This window comes from Pseudophryne corroboree, chromosome 1, assembly GCF_028390025.1.
Source record: "Pseudophryne corroboree isolate aPseCor3 chromosome 1, aPseCor3.hap2, whole genome shotgun sequence".
NCBI lineage: Eukaryota > Metazoa > Chordata > Amphibia > Anura > Myobatrachidae > Pseudophryne > Pseudophryne corroboree.
In genome coordinates this window covers 331,787,987-331,800,924 of record NC_086444.1, presented here as the reverse complement: position 1 = coordinate 331,800,924, position 12,938 = coordinate 331,787,987, and the positions used below count along the sequence as shown (strand labels likewise).

The window sequence follows — 12,938 nt, the reverse complement described above, 5'->3', positions numbered from 1 at the left end:
CTGACTAACAACTGCTCTCTGGACCTCGCCTTTATAAGGAGATCGTCCAAGTACGGGATAATTATAACTCCCTTCTTCCGAAGGAGTATCATCATTTCGGCCATTACCTTGGTAAATACTCTCGGTGCCGTGGACAGACCAAACGGCAACGTCTGGAATTGGTAATGACAATCCTGTACCACAAACCTGAGGTACTCCTGGTGAGGTGGGTAAATGGGGACATGCAAGTAAGCATCCTTGATGTCCAGCGACACCATAAAATCCCCCTCTTCCAGGCTTGCAATAACCGCCCTGAGCGATTCCATTTTGAACTTGAACTTCCTTATACAAGTGTTCAAGGATTTTAAATTCAGAATGGGTCTCACCGAACCGTCTGGTTTCGGTAACCACAAACATTGTGGAATAGTAACCCCGTCCCTGTTGAAGGAGGGGAACCTTGATTATCACCTGCTGGAGGTACAGCTTGTGAATTGCCGCCAGTACTACCTCCCTTTCCCTGGGAGCAGCTGGCAAGGCTGATTTGAGGTAACGGCGAGGGGGAGTCGCCTCGAACTCCAGCTTGTATCCCTGAGATACAATTTGCACAGCCCAGAGATCCACTTGTGAGCGAACCCACTGGTTGCTGAAGTTTCGGAGACGCGCCCTCACCGCACCCGGCTCCGCCTGTGGAGCCCCAGCGTCATGCGGTGGACTTAGAGGAAGCGGGGGAGGATTTTTGTTCCTGGGAACTGGCTGCCTGGTGCAGCTTCTTTCCTCTACCCCTGCCTCTGGGCAGAAAGGAAGCGCCTCTGTTCCGCTTGCCTTTCTGAGGCCGAAAGGACTGTACATGATAATACGGTGCTTTCTTAGGCTGTGAGGGAACCTGAGGTAAAAAAGTTGACTTCCCGGCTGTTGCCGTGGATACGAGGTCCGAGAGACCGTCCCCAAACAATTCCTCACCCTTATAAGGCAAAACCTCCATGTGTCTTTTAGAATCAGCATCACCTGTCCACTGCCGAGTCCATAATACTCTCCTGGCAGAAATGGACATTGCATTAATTCTAGATGCCAGCAGGCAAATGTCCCTCTGTGCATCCCGCATATATAAGACGACGTCTTTTATATGTTCTATGGTTAGCAAAACAGTATCCCTGTCGAGGGAATCAATGTTGTCTGACAGGGTATCAGACCATGCGGCTGCAGCACTACACATCCATGCTGAAGCAATAGCAGGTCTCAGTATAGTACCCGAGTGTGTATACACAGACTTCAGGATAGCTTCCTGCTTTCTATCCGCAGGCTCCTTTAGGGTGGCCGTATCCTGAGACGGCAGTGCCACCCTTTTAGATAAGCGTGTGAGCGCCTTGTCCACCCTAGGGGATGTTTCCCAACGTAACCTGTCCGTTGGCGGGAAAGGGTACGCCATCAGTAAACTCTTAGAAATCACTAGTTTCTTATCGGGGGAACTCCACGCTTCTTCACACAATTCATTTAATTCATCAGATGGGGGAAAAGTCACTGGCTGCTTTTTCTCCCCAAACATAATACCCTTCTTGGTAGTAACCGGGTTAATATCAGAAATGTGCAATACATTTTTCATTGCAGTAATCATGCATCGGATGGCTTTTGTAGACTGTGCATTTGTCTCATCCTCATCTACACTGGAGTCAGACTCCGTGTCGCCATCTGTGTCTACCATCTGAGCTAGCGGGCGTTTATGAGCCCCTGATGGCCTCTGAGACGCCTGGGCAGGCGCGGGCTGAGATCCCGGCTGTCCCAAGGCTGCTGCGCCATCGAACCTTTTATGTAAGGAGTTGACACTGTCTGTTAAGACCTTCCACATATCCATCCAATCCGGTGTCGGCCCCGTCGGGGGCGACACCACATTTATCTGCCCTTGCTCCGCCTCCACGTAACCCTCTCAAACATGTCGACACAGCCGTACCGACACACCGCACACACACAGGGAATGCTCTGACTGAGGACAGGACCCCACAAAGTCCTTTGGGGAGACAGAGAGAGAGTATGCCAGCACACACCACAGCGCTATATAACACAGGGATTTACACTATAATGAGTGATTTTTCCCAATAGCTGCTTATTATCTTATTTGCGCCTAAATTTATGTGCCCCCCCTCTCTTTTTTACCCTTCTTGTACAGGATACTGCAGGGGAGAGCCTGGGGAGCGTCCTTCCAGCAAAGCTGTGAAGAGAAAATGGCGCTGGTGTGCTGAGGAAGAAGGCCCCGCCCCCTCAGCGGCGGGCTTCTCCCGCGTTTTGTATAGCTTAATGGCGGGGTTTTTTGCACATATACAGTTTTCAAGACTGTATTATGTGCATAATGTGCCAAAAGGTATTCCTATTGCTGCCCAGGGCGCCCCCCCCCCAGCGCCCTGCACCCTACAGTGACCGCAGTGTGTGGTGTGCAGTGGGAGCAATGGCGCACAGCTGCAGTGCTGTGCGCTACCTTAATGAAGACCGGAGTCTTCAGCCGCCGATTTCATCTCCTCCTTCTGTCTTCTGGCTCTGCAAGGGGGACGGCGGCGCGGCTCCGAGAACGGACGATCGAGGTCAGGCCCTGTGTTCGAACCCTCTGGAGCTAATGGTGTCCAGTAGCCTAAGAAGCACAAGCTAGCTGCACGCAGGTAGGTTTGCTTCTCTCCCCTCAGTCCCACGTAGCAGTGAGTCTGTTGCCAGCAGATCTCACTGAAAATAAAAAACCTAACAAATACTTTCTTTCTAGCAAGCTCAGGAGAGCCCACTAGGAGCACCCAGCTCTGGCCAGGCACAGATTCTGAGGTCTGGAGGAGGGGCATAGAGGGAGGAGCCAGTGCACACCAGATAGTACCTAATCTTTCTTTTAGAGTGCCCAGTCTCCTGCGGAGCCCGTCTATTCCCCATGGTCCTTACGGAGTTCCCAGCATCCACTAGGACGTCAGAGAAATATAGTGCTTCATGCCTATTACCGCACTAAATAACTGTGCCCCGCCCCCCTCCTTTTACACTGGAAACTGTTTTAGCAGTGTTTTTGGCGGGTCCAGCATCTCTGTGAGGAGAAAATGGCGCTGTACACAGTTGTGAGGGATAAGCCACACCCCCTTCTCGGCGCGCTTCAGTCACTATATTCCTGTATATTTTTATTCTGGTGGGGGTCATTATGCAGTGCCTAAGCACTGTATATTACTTTGCCAGTTCAGAGCCAAGAGGAAAATTGCTGCCCAGGGGGCCCCACCTGCGCCCTGCACCCATATAGTGTTGCCTGTGTGTGTGGGAGCAATGGCGCGCAGCGCGACCGCTGCGCGGTACCTCAGAGATCTGATGTCTTCTGCCATCACTGAAGTCTTCTGATCTTCTTTATACTCACCCGGCTTCTTTCTTCTGGCTCTGTGGGGGGGTTGACGGCGCGGCTCCGGGAACAAGCAGCTAGGCGCACAAAGTGATCGAACCCTCTGGAGCTAATGGTGTCCAGTAGCCTAAGAAGTAGAGCCCTTAACTCAGAAGAAGTAGATCTGACTTATCTCCCCACGAAGCAGAGAGCCTGTAGCCAGCAGGTCTCTCTGAAAATAAAAAACCTAACATAAAGTCTTTTAGAGAAACTCAGTAGAGCTCACCTAGTGTGTGTCCAGTCTCTTCTGGGCACAGAATCTAACTGAGGTCTGGAGGAGAGGCATAGAGGGAGGAGCCAGTTCACACCCATTCAAAGTATTATCGTGTGCCCATGTCTCCTGCGGATCCCGTCTATACCCCATGGTCCTTTTGGAGTCCCCAGCATCCTCTAGGACGTATGAGAAATGGCGCTGAACACTGCTGGTTCAGCTCTGAGGAGAAGCTCCGCCCCCTTCAACGGCACTGTCTTCCCGCTCACATGAGGATTATACTGGCCCAGAGGATTGTGCTGACCTGGATCCGGAGACCCCGACATGCCTGAAACAACCAGTGTAGGGTCCAGAGCTGGCCCAGGGCGCTCCCTCCTAGCGCCGCACCAAGGTACCGCTGGGCCTTCCAGGAGCGCGGATAAAGACAGCGCTCCTGGCCCTGTAGCCGCCCTCTTCACACTATCCCCCCCGCTTGCAAGGGGGGATAGTGACTCAATCGCCACTCTTCAGCTCCTGAGGGGGTGGCAGCTGGCTGCCGGGGCGAGCGTTCCCCTGCAGCGGGGCGCGATCAGACCGCTCTGGATCCAGCGTCCAGTCAGCGGGAGCAGTGGCTCAACACCCCACGGGGCGGACACTGCTCCCCCCCCCCCAGTCCCACGCTGCAGGGAGGCTGTCGCCAACAGCCTCCGTGTAAAATAAAAAAAACTGAAAAGGAAGTAAATTACTCTTTACCAAGAGAAATCTGTAGAGCTCCCCTAGCTGTGACCGGCTCCTCCGGGCACATTTTCTAATGTGTGAGAGCTGGTAAGAATCTCGCCACTATCTGTGTAATTCCTTCTCTCGAAGTATGTCGTCTCCTCGGGCACAGTTTCTAGAGTGAGTCTGGTAGGAGTGGCATAGAGGGACGAGTCAGCCCACACTCTCAAACTCTTAAAGTGCCCATGGCTTCTAGTGGACCCGTCTATACCCCATGGTACTAATGTTGACCCCAGCATCCTCTACGGACTACGAGAAAAGGATTTACCGATAGGTAATTAAAATCCTATTTCTCTTATGTCCTAAAGGATGCTGGGGACTCCAAATGGACCAGGGCACTGAACGAGGAGGTCTGGTCGTTGTGGAAGTACAAGGGTACGATCCAACGAGAGGCCCTGTAGATCGGAGAACCAGTGCCGCCTGGGCCAAGCTGTAGCGACCAGAAGTAGTTTTCCTCCTTCTTGCTTGAACTTCCGTATTACTCTGGGCAGGAGTGACACCAGAGGGAACACATACGGCAGCTGAAAGTTGAATGGAATTGCCAGAGCATCCACGAACGCTGCTTGAGGATCCCTTGTCATTGCTCTGAAGACCGGAACCTTGTGATTGTGTCGAGATGCCATCAGGTCCACATCTGGAAGGCCCCACGTGCCCACGAGAAGTTGAAACACCTCCGGATGGAGGCTTCACTCTCCGGCGTGCACGTCTTGACGACTGAGATAGTCCGCTTCCCAGTTCAGGATATGGCCGGCAGATGGCGTTCTGCACACTGAAGAATCCGTGATACTTCCCTCATTGCCATGCGACCACGAGTGCCGCCTTGATGATTGATGTACGCAACCGTGGTGGCGTTGTCCGATTGTACTTGAACAGGTCAGTTCTGTATCAGATGCTGGGCCATTGTCAATGCATTGAACACAGCCCGCAATTCCAAAATGTTTATCGGAAGTAGTGACTCCTCCTTGGTCCACCGACCCTGAAGAGAGTGTTGTTCCAACACCACACCCCAACCTCTCAGACTGGCATCAGTCGTCAGCAGGACCCAGCTGGATATCCAGAAGGGACGGCCCCCGATCGTTGGTCCTGAAACCACCAGTCCAATGACAGGCGGACCTCCGGAGACAAGGATATCATGTGAGATCTGATCCGGTGAGGCAGGCCGTCCCACTTGGACAGAACTCTGCAGAGGGCGAGAATGGAATCGAGCATACTCCACCATGTCGAAAGCAGACACCAAGAGACCTAGCACTTGCATTGCCAAATTAATCGACACTTGTAGTAATTGGGAGCTGGCACTTTAAAAATTCTAACACTGTGGCTAGCTCCTCCCCTATCATCTCCCCTCCAAGCCAGTCTACGTAATACTGTGCCCAAGGAGAGCTCTAATAAACAAACTTGAAGGTAGAGGAGGTTAACGCCGCCATGTAAACCAGGATAACACAAAACAACCCTGGAACTTAACCTAACAAAAAGGTAAAACTGAACCAAACAAGCAGTCACATAGTGATCTGCAAACCGTTAAGCAAAAAAGGAGGAACAGCGCTGGGTGGGCGTCCAGTGGCCCCTGTGGAATCGGAGAAAGGGATTTATCGGTAAGTACCAAAATCCTGATTTCTCCTTCATCCACTAGGGGCCACTGGAGCACAGTTACAATGGGGACGTCCCAGAGCTCCCAAAACGGGTGGGAGAGCGCTGAGAGTCCTGTAAAACCGCTCGGCCAAACTGAGATGCAGAGGCCGCAAACGTGTCAAACTTGTAGAATTTGACAAACGTATGTCGGCCCGACCAAGTAGCCGCCCGACATAAAGTAGTTATGGAGACCCCACGGGCAGCCACCCACGAAGGTCCCAGAGAGCGCGTAGAGTGCGCTGAAATCGAAGATGGAGGTTCCCGAGAAGCAGCCAAATAAGCTTGTCTGATGGTCAGTCGAATCCATCGAGACAAAGTCTGCTTAGAAGCCGGCCAACCACGGCGAGCAGCATCGTAGAGAACAAATAAGGAATCAGACTTCCGAATAGTTGAAGTCCTCTCCACATAGATCTTGAGCGCTCTGACAACGTCCAATGATCTCGAATCCGGAAAGTCCACCGAGAGTGCCGGAACTACAAGAGGCTGATTGATGTGAAAATCAGACACCACCTTAGGTAGAAAAGACATACGAGTACGAAGCTCGGCCCTATCCGCATGAAACACCAGGTAAGGAGACCTACAAGAGAGAGCCCCAAGTTCTGACACCCGTCTAGCTGAAGCCAGCGCCAGGAGAAGAACCACCTTCCAGGTGAGATATTTGATCTCCACTGATTCCAGGAGATCAAACAATGAAGACTGCAGAAAGGAGAGGACCAGATTGAGGTCCCATGGCGCTGTCGGAGGACGGAAGGGAGGCTGTATTCGAAGAACCCCCTGAAAGAAAGTCTGGACTTCCGGCAGCATTGCTAACTTTTTCTGGAAGAAAACCGACAGAGCAGAGACCTGCACCTTTAGTGAACCCAGTCGTAAGCCTGCTGAAAAAACTGCCTGCAAAAAACGGAGAAGGCGGGCTAAGCAAAACACGGAAGGAGAAAATTCTCGATGTTCACACCAGGCTACATAAGCCTTCCAAATGCGGTAGTAGTGAGAAGATGTGACTGACTTTCTAGCCCGAAGCATAGTAGGGATAACTGTACGAGGAATCCCCTTCCTTTTCAAAATGGCTTTCTCAACAGCCACGCCGTCAAACGTAGCCTGCGTAAGTCTGGATAAAGAAAAGGACCCTGTTGTAGAAGATCGTCTCGTAGTGGCAGGGGCCAAGGCTCGGCTACCGACAACAGGTGTAGGGTGGAGTACCAAACCCTGTGTGGCCAATCCGGAGCCACCAGGAGGACCAGAGCGTTTTCTCTCTTGATGCGCTACAGAACCCGTGGCAACAGCGGGAACGGAGGAAAAAGGTAAACGAACTGGAAATTCCAAGGAGCCGTGAGAGCATCCACGCCGGCCGCCGCCGGGTCCATCGTCCGAGAGTAATACAGAGGCAACTGATGGTTCAGGCGGGACGCCATGAGGTCGATCTGTGGTTTCCCCCACCGGCGGACCAGTTGCCAAATCGCCTGGGGATGTAGAGACCACTCTCCCGGGTGCATATCCTGTCGGCTTAGATAATCGGCTTCCCAATTGTCCACTCCCGGAATGAATATCGCAGAGAAGGACAGAGCATACTTCTCCGCCCCGAGAAGGATGTTGGTGACCTCCCTCATCGCTGCACGGCTGCGAGTGCCGCCCTGACGGTTGATGTACGCCACCGTCGTGGCGTTGTCGGACTGAACTCTGACCGATCGACCGCGTAGTAAGTGATGCGCCTGAAGCAGAGCGTTGTACACCGCCCTTAGTTCGAGAATGTTTATGGGGAGAGCGGATTCGTGTATTGACCAACGCCCCTGAAACCGATGTTCCAGGGTCACTGCTCCCCAGCCTCGCAGACTGGCGTCCGTGGTGAGTAGAGTCCAATCCCATACACCGAACCGCCTTCCTTCCAACAGATGCGTCGACTGGAGCCACCAGAGAAGCGACGACCGTGCCTTTGGAGATAACGTCACCCTTTGATGAAGGAACAGATGAGATCCTGACCACTAATGTAGAAGGCACAGCTGAAACGGTCTAGAGTGGAAGCGACCGTACGGAAGAGCTTCGAATGCTGCTACCATCTTTCCCAGAAGGCGAATGCACAGATACACTGACACCCGACGGTTTCGAAGCACGGACCTTACCAGAGTCTGCAGAGACAGGATCTTGTCCTGAGGAAGGAAAACCCTCTGACGGACCGTGTCGAGAATCATCCCCAGAAACAACAGCCGTTGTGAGGGGTATAAGTGAGAATTCGGGAAATTCAGGATCCACCCGTGTCGAATCAGAAGGTCCTATGTCATCCGGATATTCTGAAGCAACAGCTTGCTTTTATTAGCAGATCGTCCAGATAGGGAACAATTGTCACTCCCTGTTTCCGAAGCAGGGCCATCATGACCGCCATGACCTTTGTGAATACTCTGGGAGCAGAAGAGAGACCGAAAGGAAGGGCCTGGAACTGGAAATGAGCATCCTGTACGCGAACCGGAGAAAAGCTTGATGAGGCCAAATGGGAATATGTAAGTATGCATCCTTGATGTCTAAGGATGCCAGAAACTAATTTCTCTCCAACCCCGCAATAACAGACTGGAGGGACTCCATCTTGAACTTGAATACCCTCAAATACGGATTGAGATCCTTCAAGTTTAGGATTGGCCTGACTGAGCCGTCCGGCTTCGGTACGAGAAACAGGCTTGAGTAATAGCCCTGCTTCCGATGATGAGATGGAACAGGGATCACCACCCTTGCGGATAGAAGCTTCTGGACCGCTGCCTGTAAGGCAACTCTGTCGGAAACTTGCAAACCCGTGGTAAAAAAACGCTGGGGCGGTTGTTCCTGAAAATCGAGCTTGTAACCGCAAGTGATTAGATCCCGGACCCAAGCGTCTGGACAGGACTGTACCCAGACCTCCTTGAAATCCCACAGACGAGCTCCCACCCTGTGATCTCCCAGGTGGGAGGGAAGCCTGTCATGCGGTGGTAGAGGCAGAGGACTTAACCTCTGACTGGGCTGAGGCTGCGGACCCTCTACCCTGACGCTGCCTCTACCTCTATGGCCACGAAAGGTAGAAGTTCCTGCCCTTGCCTGGCCTCGAAACCTGGAAGGGGCACGAAAGGAGCGAAAGGAAGTACCCCGATATGGCCTGCGAGTGGCTGGAGCAGCAGAAGGAAGGTAAGTCGACTTACCACCGGTGGCCTGAGAGATCCAGGCATACAGATCCTTACCAAACAGAACCTCACCCGTAAAGGGCAACGCTTCTGCCGCCCTTTTGGATTCCGTATCTGCTTGCCACTGCCGGAGCCAGAGAGCTCTGCGGGCCGCAATTGCTAAAGCGGAAATCCTAGCCCCGAGAATACAGATGTCCTTGGACGCTTCGCAAAGATAAAGGACTGATTCACGGATGTGTTCCGCCCACTGTATCAATTGCTCCGCCGGCAATTCGTCACGAATTCCAGAGGACAAGTGCTCCGCCCACGCTTCGATCGCCTTGTTGACCCAACAACCTACCTGCGCCGGGCGATGTAATACCCCCGCCGCCGAGTAAATAGTCTTCAAGGTGGATTCCAACTTCCTATCAGACGCCTCCTTAAGCGAAGTTGCTCCCGGAACCGGTAGGACAGTCTTTTTGGACAGACGAGACACCGAAGGATCCACAATCGGAGAGGTCTCATAACGTTTCCGGCTATCTGCGGGAAAAGGATAGAAAGACAAAATTTTCCTTGATACCTGAAATTTTGCGTCTGCATGTTTCCAGGCTGCCGTTATGAGCGCATCCAGCTCCTCCGAAACTGGAAAGGTCACCGGCAAGCATTGGTTGGTACCAAACCTTGAAGGGCGTAAGTCGTCCTGCTCTGTCTCTTCCACCTGTAATACTGAGCGAATAGCAGTAATAAGAGCCTCTATACCCTGAGCTACTGGTTCAGAGTACCCGTACACCTGATCCTCATCAGTATCCGGTATATCGACATCCGGAATATCCTGTACATCTAATCCTGCCTCCTCTAATTGAGGCATATCATCGTCAAAGTCCTGCAACACAGAGGCTAGCAATCTCTTTTTAGAAGCCTGTTGAGGGAGGCTAAAGGACGGGGCTTGGGAAGGGATTACAGCCCTAGAAAGCCCTTCCACTGACATTGCCAATGAGACAGCCCAAGCAGGTTCTGGCTCCGGTGCCGGGACAAGTTGCCGGACCCGGGCCGCCTCTCTATCTTCCCGAGAGGCCTTTAGTTCCCTAGTCAGCAAAGACATAACCTCGGTGAGTTGTGTCGTCCATGCAGGGGCGCTCTGGGGTTCTGAGGAGGGCTGAGCTGCTGGTTCAGACCCACCTTCCTCACCTAAAAGGTGCCCCTGTTTCTGTGCTGCCTTGGAGCATTTACTGGCCATGGCAGCCCCTAACAACTGTGACCCTCCCTTATAGGAAACAGCAATAAGCAGAAGGGGAGGGAGGGGGGAGAGTAGGGAAAAATGCAGCCACCGCAGCCCGAGCCATCCTGCACGATACTGTGCAGTGACAGGCTGTAAGGTAGTATATAGATGCCCCCCAGTGCCCCCCTTCCCCACTGTAACAGGCTCACTGTGATCCGTGCAGTGCCGTGGCGCCTCTGTCCCGCGCTGCTGCAACGGAAATGGCCGCCAGCGCGCGCTGAGTCCGGCGGCGCAGAGCAGGACTAAGCTCCACCCCCCTCCTTAAAGGCGCCAAGTTTGAAGCTGCTTTGCGCCTTTTACACGATCCCCGTAGCGGCTCTGTGAGCCGCGCTGAGCGGGGATCCAATCGGGGAGGGGGGCGGGCGGAAGTGCGGTCGGGAGACAAGCCCGATCTGAACTGAGGTCTCTGTATTAAATAAATAAAATAGCCAGAGCTACCCAAGCCCCTGTGTATGGAAAAACGGGTGAAGGGGAGGGAGGGGGGGGGGGGGGGTTAGTATAGAGCACCCCTAATGTGGTGGAGTGGCCCCGACACACGCCGCACGCAGCGGTGTCCGGCCACATATACTTACCGCCGCCGAGCTGCCGGAATCTTCAGCCGACGGAGCGGCCCCGACACGCGCCGCAAGCAGCGGTGTCGGGCCGGCTCCGGAGAGCTAGTGTCTCGTTCAGCCGGGGACCATCCCGAGCCGCACGCAGCTGCGATGGGACCCCGCCAGCAGCCTCCCGCGGTGCAGACTGGCAGTGGCAAAGCTTAAAGTGCCAGCTCCCAATTACTGCCTACTATTTCCCCATTGTAACTGTGCTCCAGTGGCCCCTAGTGGATGAAGGAGAAACAAAGACTGGCTTGGAGGGGGGACATAGTAGGGGAGGAGCTAGCCACAGTGTTTGAGTTTTAAAGTGCCAGCTCCCAGTTACTGCCTAACTACGCTCCAGTGTCCCATAGTGGATGAAGTAGAAAGTATTATTTAAGTTGTGCACAATTTTAGATGCAGAAAGATTCAACTGAGATAAAATAATATTTAACAATGTAAACTCTTAAATTGATTAGCATTTTAAAAAAAAGGTACATTTTCTGCACACATAAAGGTAGAATAATTGTGTTTTGCAATTACCTCCTGCTTGTGGCCTGGGAACTGCAGTCGTGCCTCTCTGACGTCCACGGCCAACAAGTTCTGTGTCGGCTGGTGGTGGTTGGGTTGGTTTAAGCCCAGGCAGTGGTGTCTGTGCATACAACATAAAACAGATTTTACTAAACACTTTAGCAAAACAAAACAAAAAATCCACAGATTTAATACTATGCTAAAACAAATTAGGGTTAGATTTACAAATGTTTCTAAAGAGAAAAAAAATAAGAATTTACTCACCGGTAATTCTGTTTCTCGTAGTCCGTAGTGGATGTTGGGAACTCCGTAAGGACCATGGGGAATAGCGGGCTCTGAAGGAGGCTGGGCACTCTAGAAAGATTTATGACTACCTGGTGTGCACTGGCTCCTCCCACTATGACCCTCCTCCAAGCCTCAGTTAGGACACTGTGCCCGGACGAGCTGACATAATAAGGAAGGATTTAGAATCCCGGGTAATACTCTTACCAGCCACACTAATCACACCGTACAACTCGTGATACTATATCCAGTTTGACAGTATGAAAACAACTGAGCCTCTCAACAGATGGCTCAACAATAACCCTTTAGTTAACAATAACTATTTACAAGTATTGCAGACAATCCGCACTTGGGATGGGCGCCCAGCATCCACTACGGACTACGAGAAATAGAATTACCGGTGAGTAAATTCTTATTTTCTCTGACGTCCTAGTGGATGCTGGGAACTCTGTAAGGACCATGGGGATTACACCAAAGCTCCCAAACGGGCGGGAGAGTGCGGATGACTCTGTAGCACCGAATGAGAGAACTCCAGGTCCTCCTCAGCCAGGGTATCAAATTTGTAGAATTTTGCAAACGTGTTTGCCCCTGACCAAGTAGCTGCTCGGCAAAGTTGTAAAGCCGAGACCCCTCGGGCAGCCGCCCAAGATGAGCCCACCTTCCTTGTGGAATGGGCATTTACAGATTTTGGCTGTGGCAGGCCTGCCACAGAATGTGCAAGCAGAATTGTACTACAAATCCAGCGAGCAATAGACTGCTTAGAAGCAGGAGCACCCAGCTTGTTGGGTGCATCCACGATAAACAGCGAGTCAGATTTTCTGACTCCAGCCGTCCTGGAAACATATATTTTCAGAGCCCTGACAACGTCTAGCAACTTGGAGTCCTCCAATTCACTAGTAGCCGCCGGCACCACAATAGGCTGGTTCAGGTGAAACGCTGACACCACCTTAGGGAGAAATTGGGGACGAGTCCTCAATTCTGCCCTATCCATATGGAAAATCAGATAAGGACTTTTACATGATAAAGCCGCCAATTCTGACACTCGCCTGGCTGAAGCCAAGGCCAATAACATGACCACTTTCCACGTGAGATATTTCAGATCCACGGTTTTTAGTGGCTCAAACCAATGTGATTTTAAGAAACTCAACATCTCGCTGAGATCCCAAGGTGCCACAGGAGGCACAAACGGGGGCTGAAT

The 12,938-nt window shown here is 52.3% G+C and overlaps 1 protein-coding gene across 4 annotated transcripts in view; it reads right to left on the bottom strand.

Annotated features, from left to right (window-relative positions):
• The window catches only part of PIWIL1 (piwi like RNA-mediated gene silencing 1), a 1,090,590-nt gene that overhangs the window by 988,488 nt on the left and 89,164 nt on the right, over window positions 1-12,938 (bottom strand). For all 4 annotated transcript variants that reach the window (XM_063964616.1, XM_063964613.1, XM_063964615.1 and 1 more), the window contains exon 3: window positions 11,471-11,579. In XM_063964616.1, coding sequence (XP_063820686.1) covers window positions 11,471-11,579 — 109 coding nt within the window. The remainder of the gene's footprint in view (window positions 1-11,470; window positions 11,580-12,938) is intronic.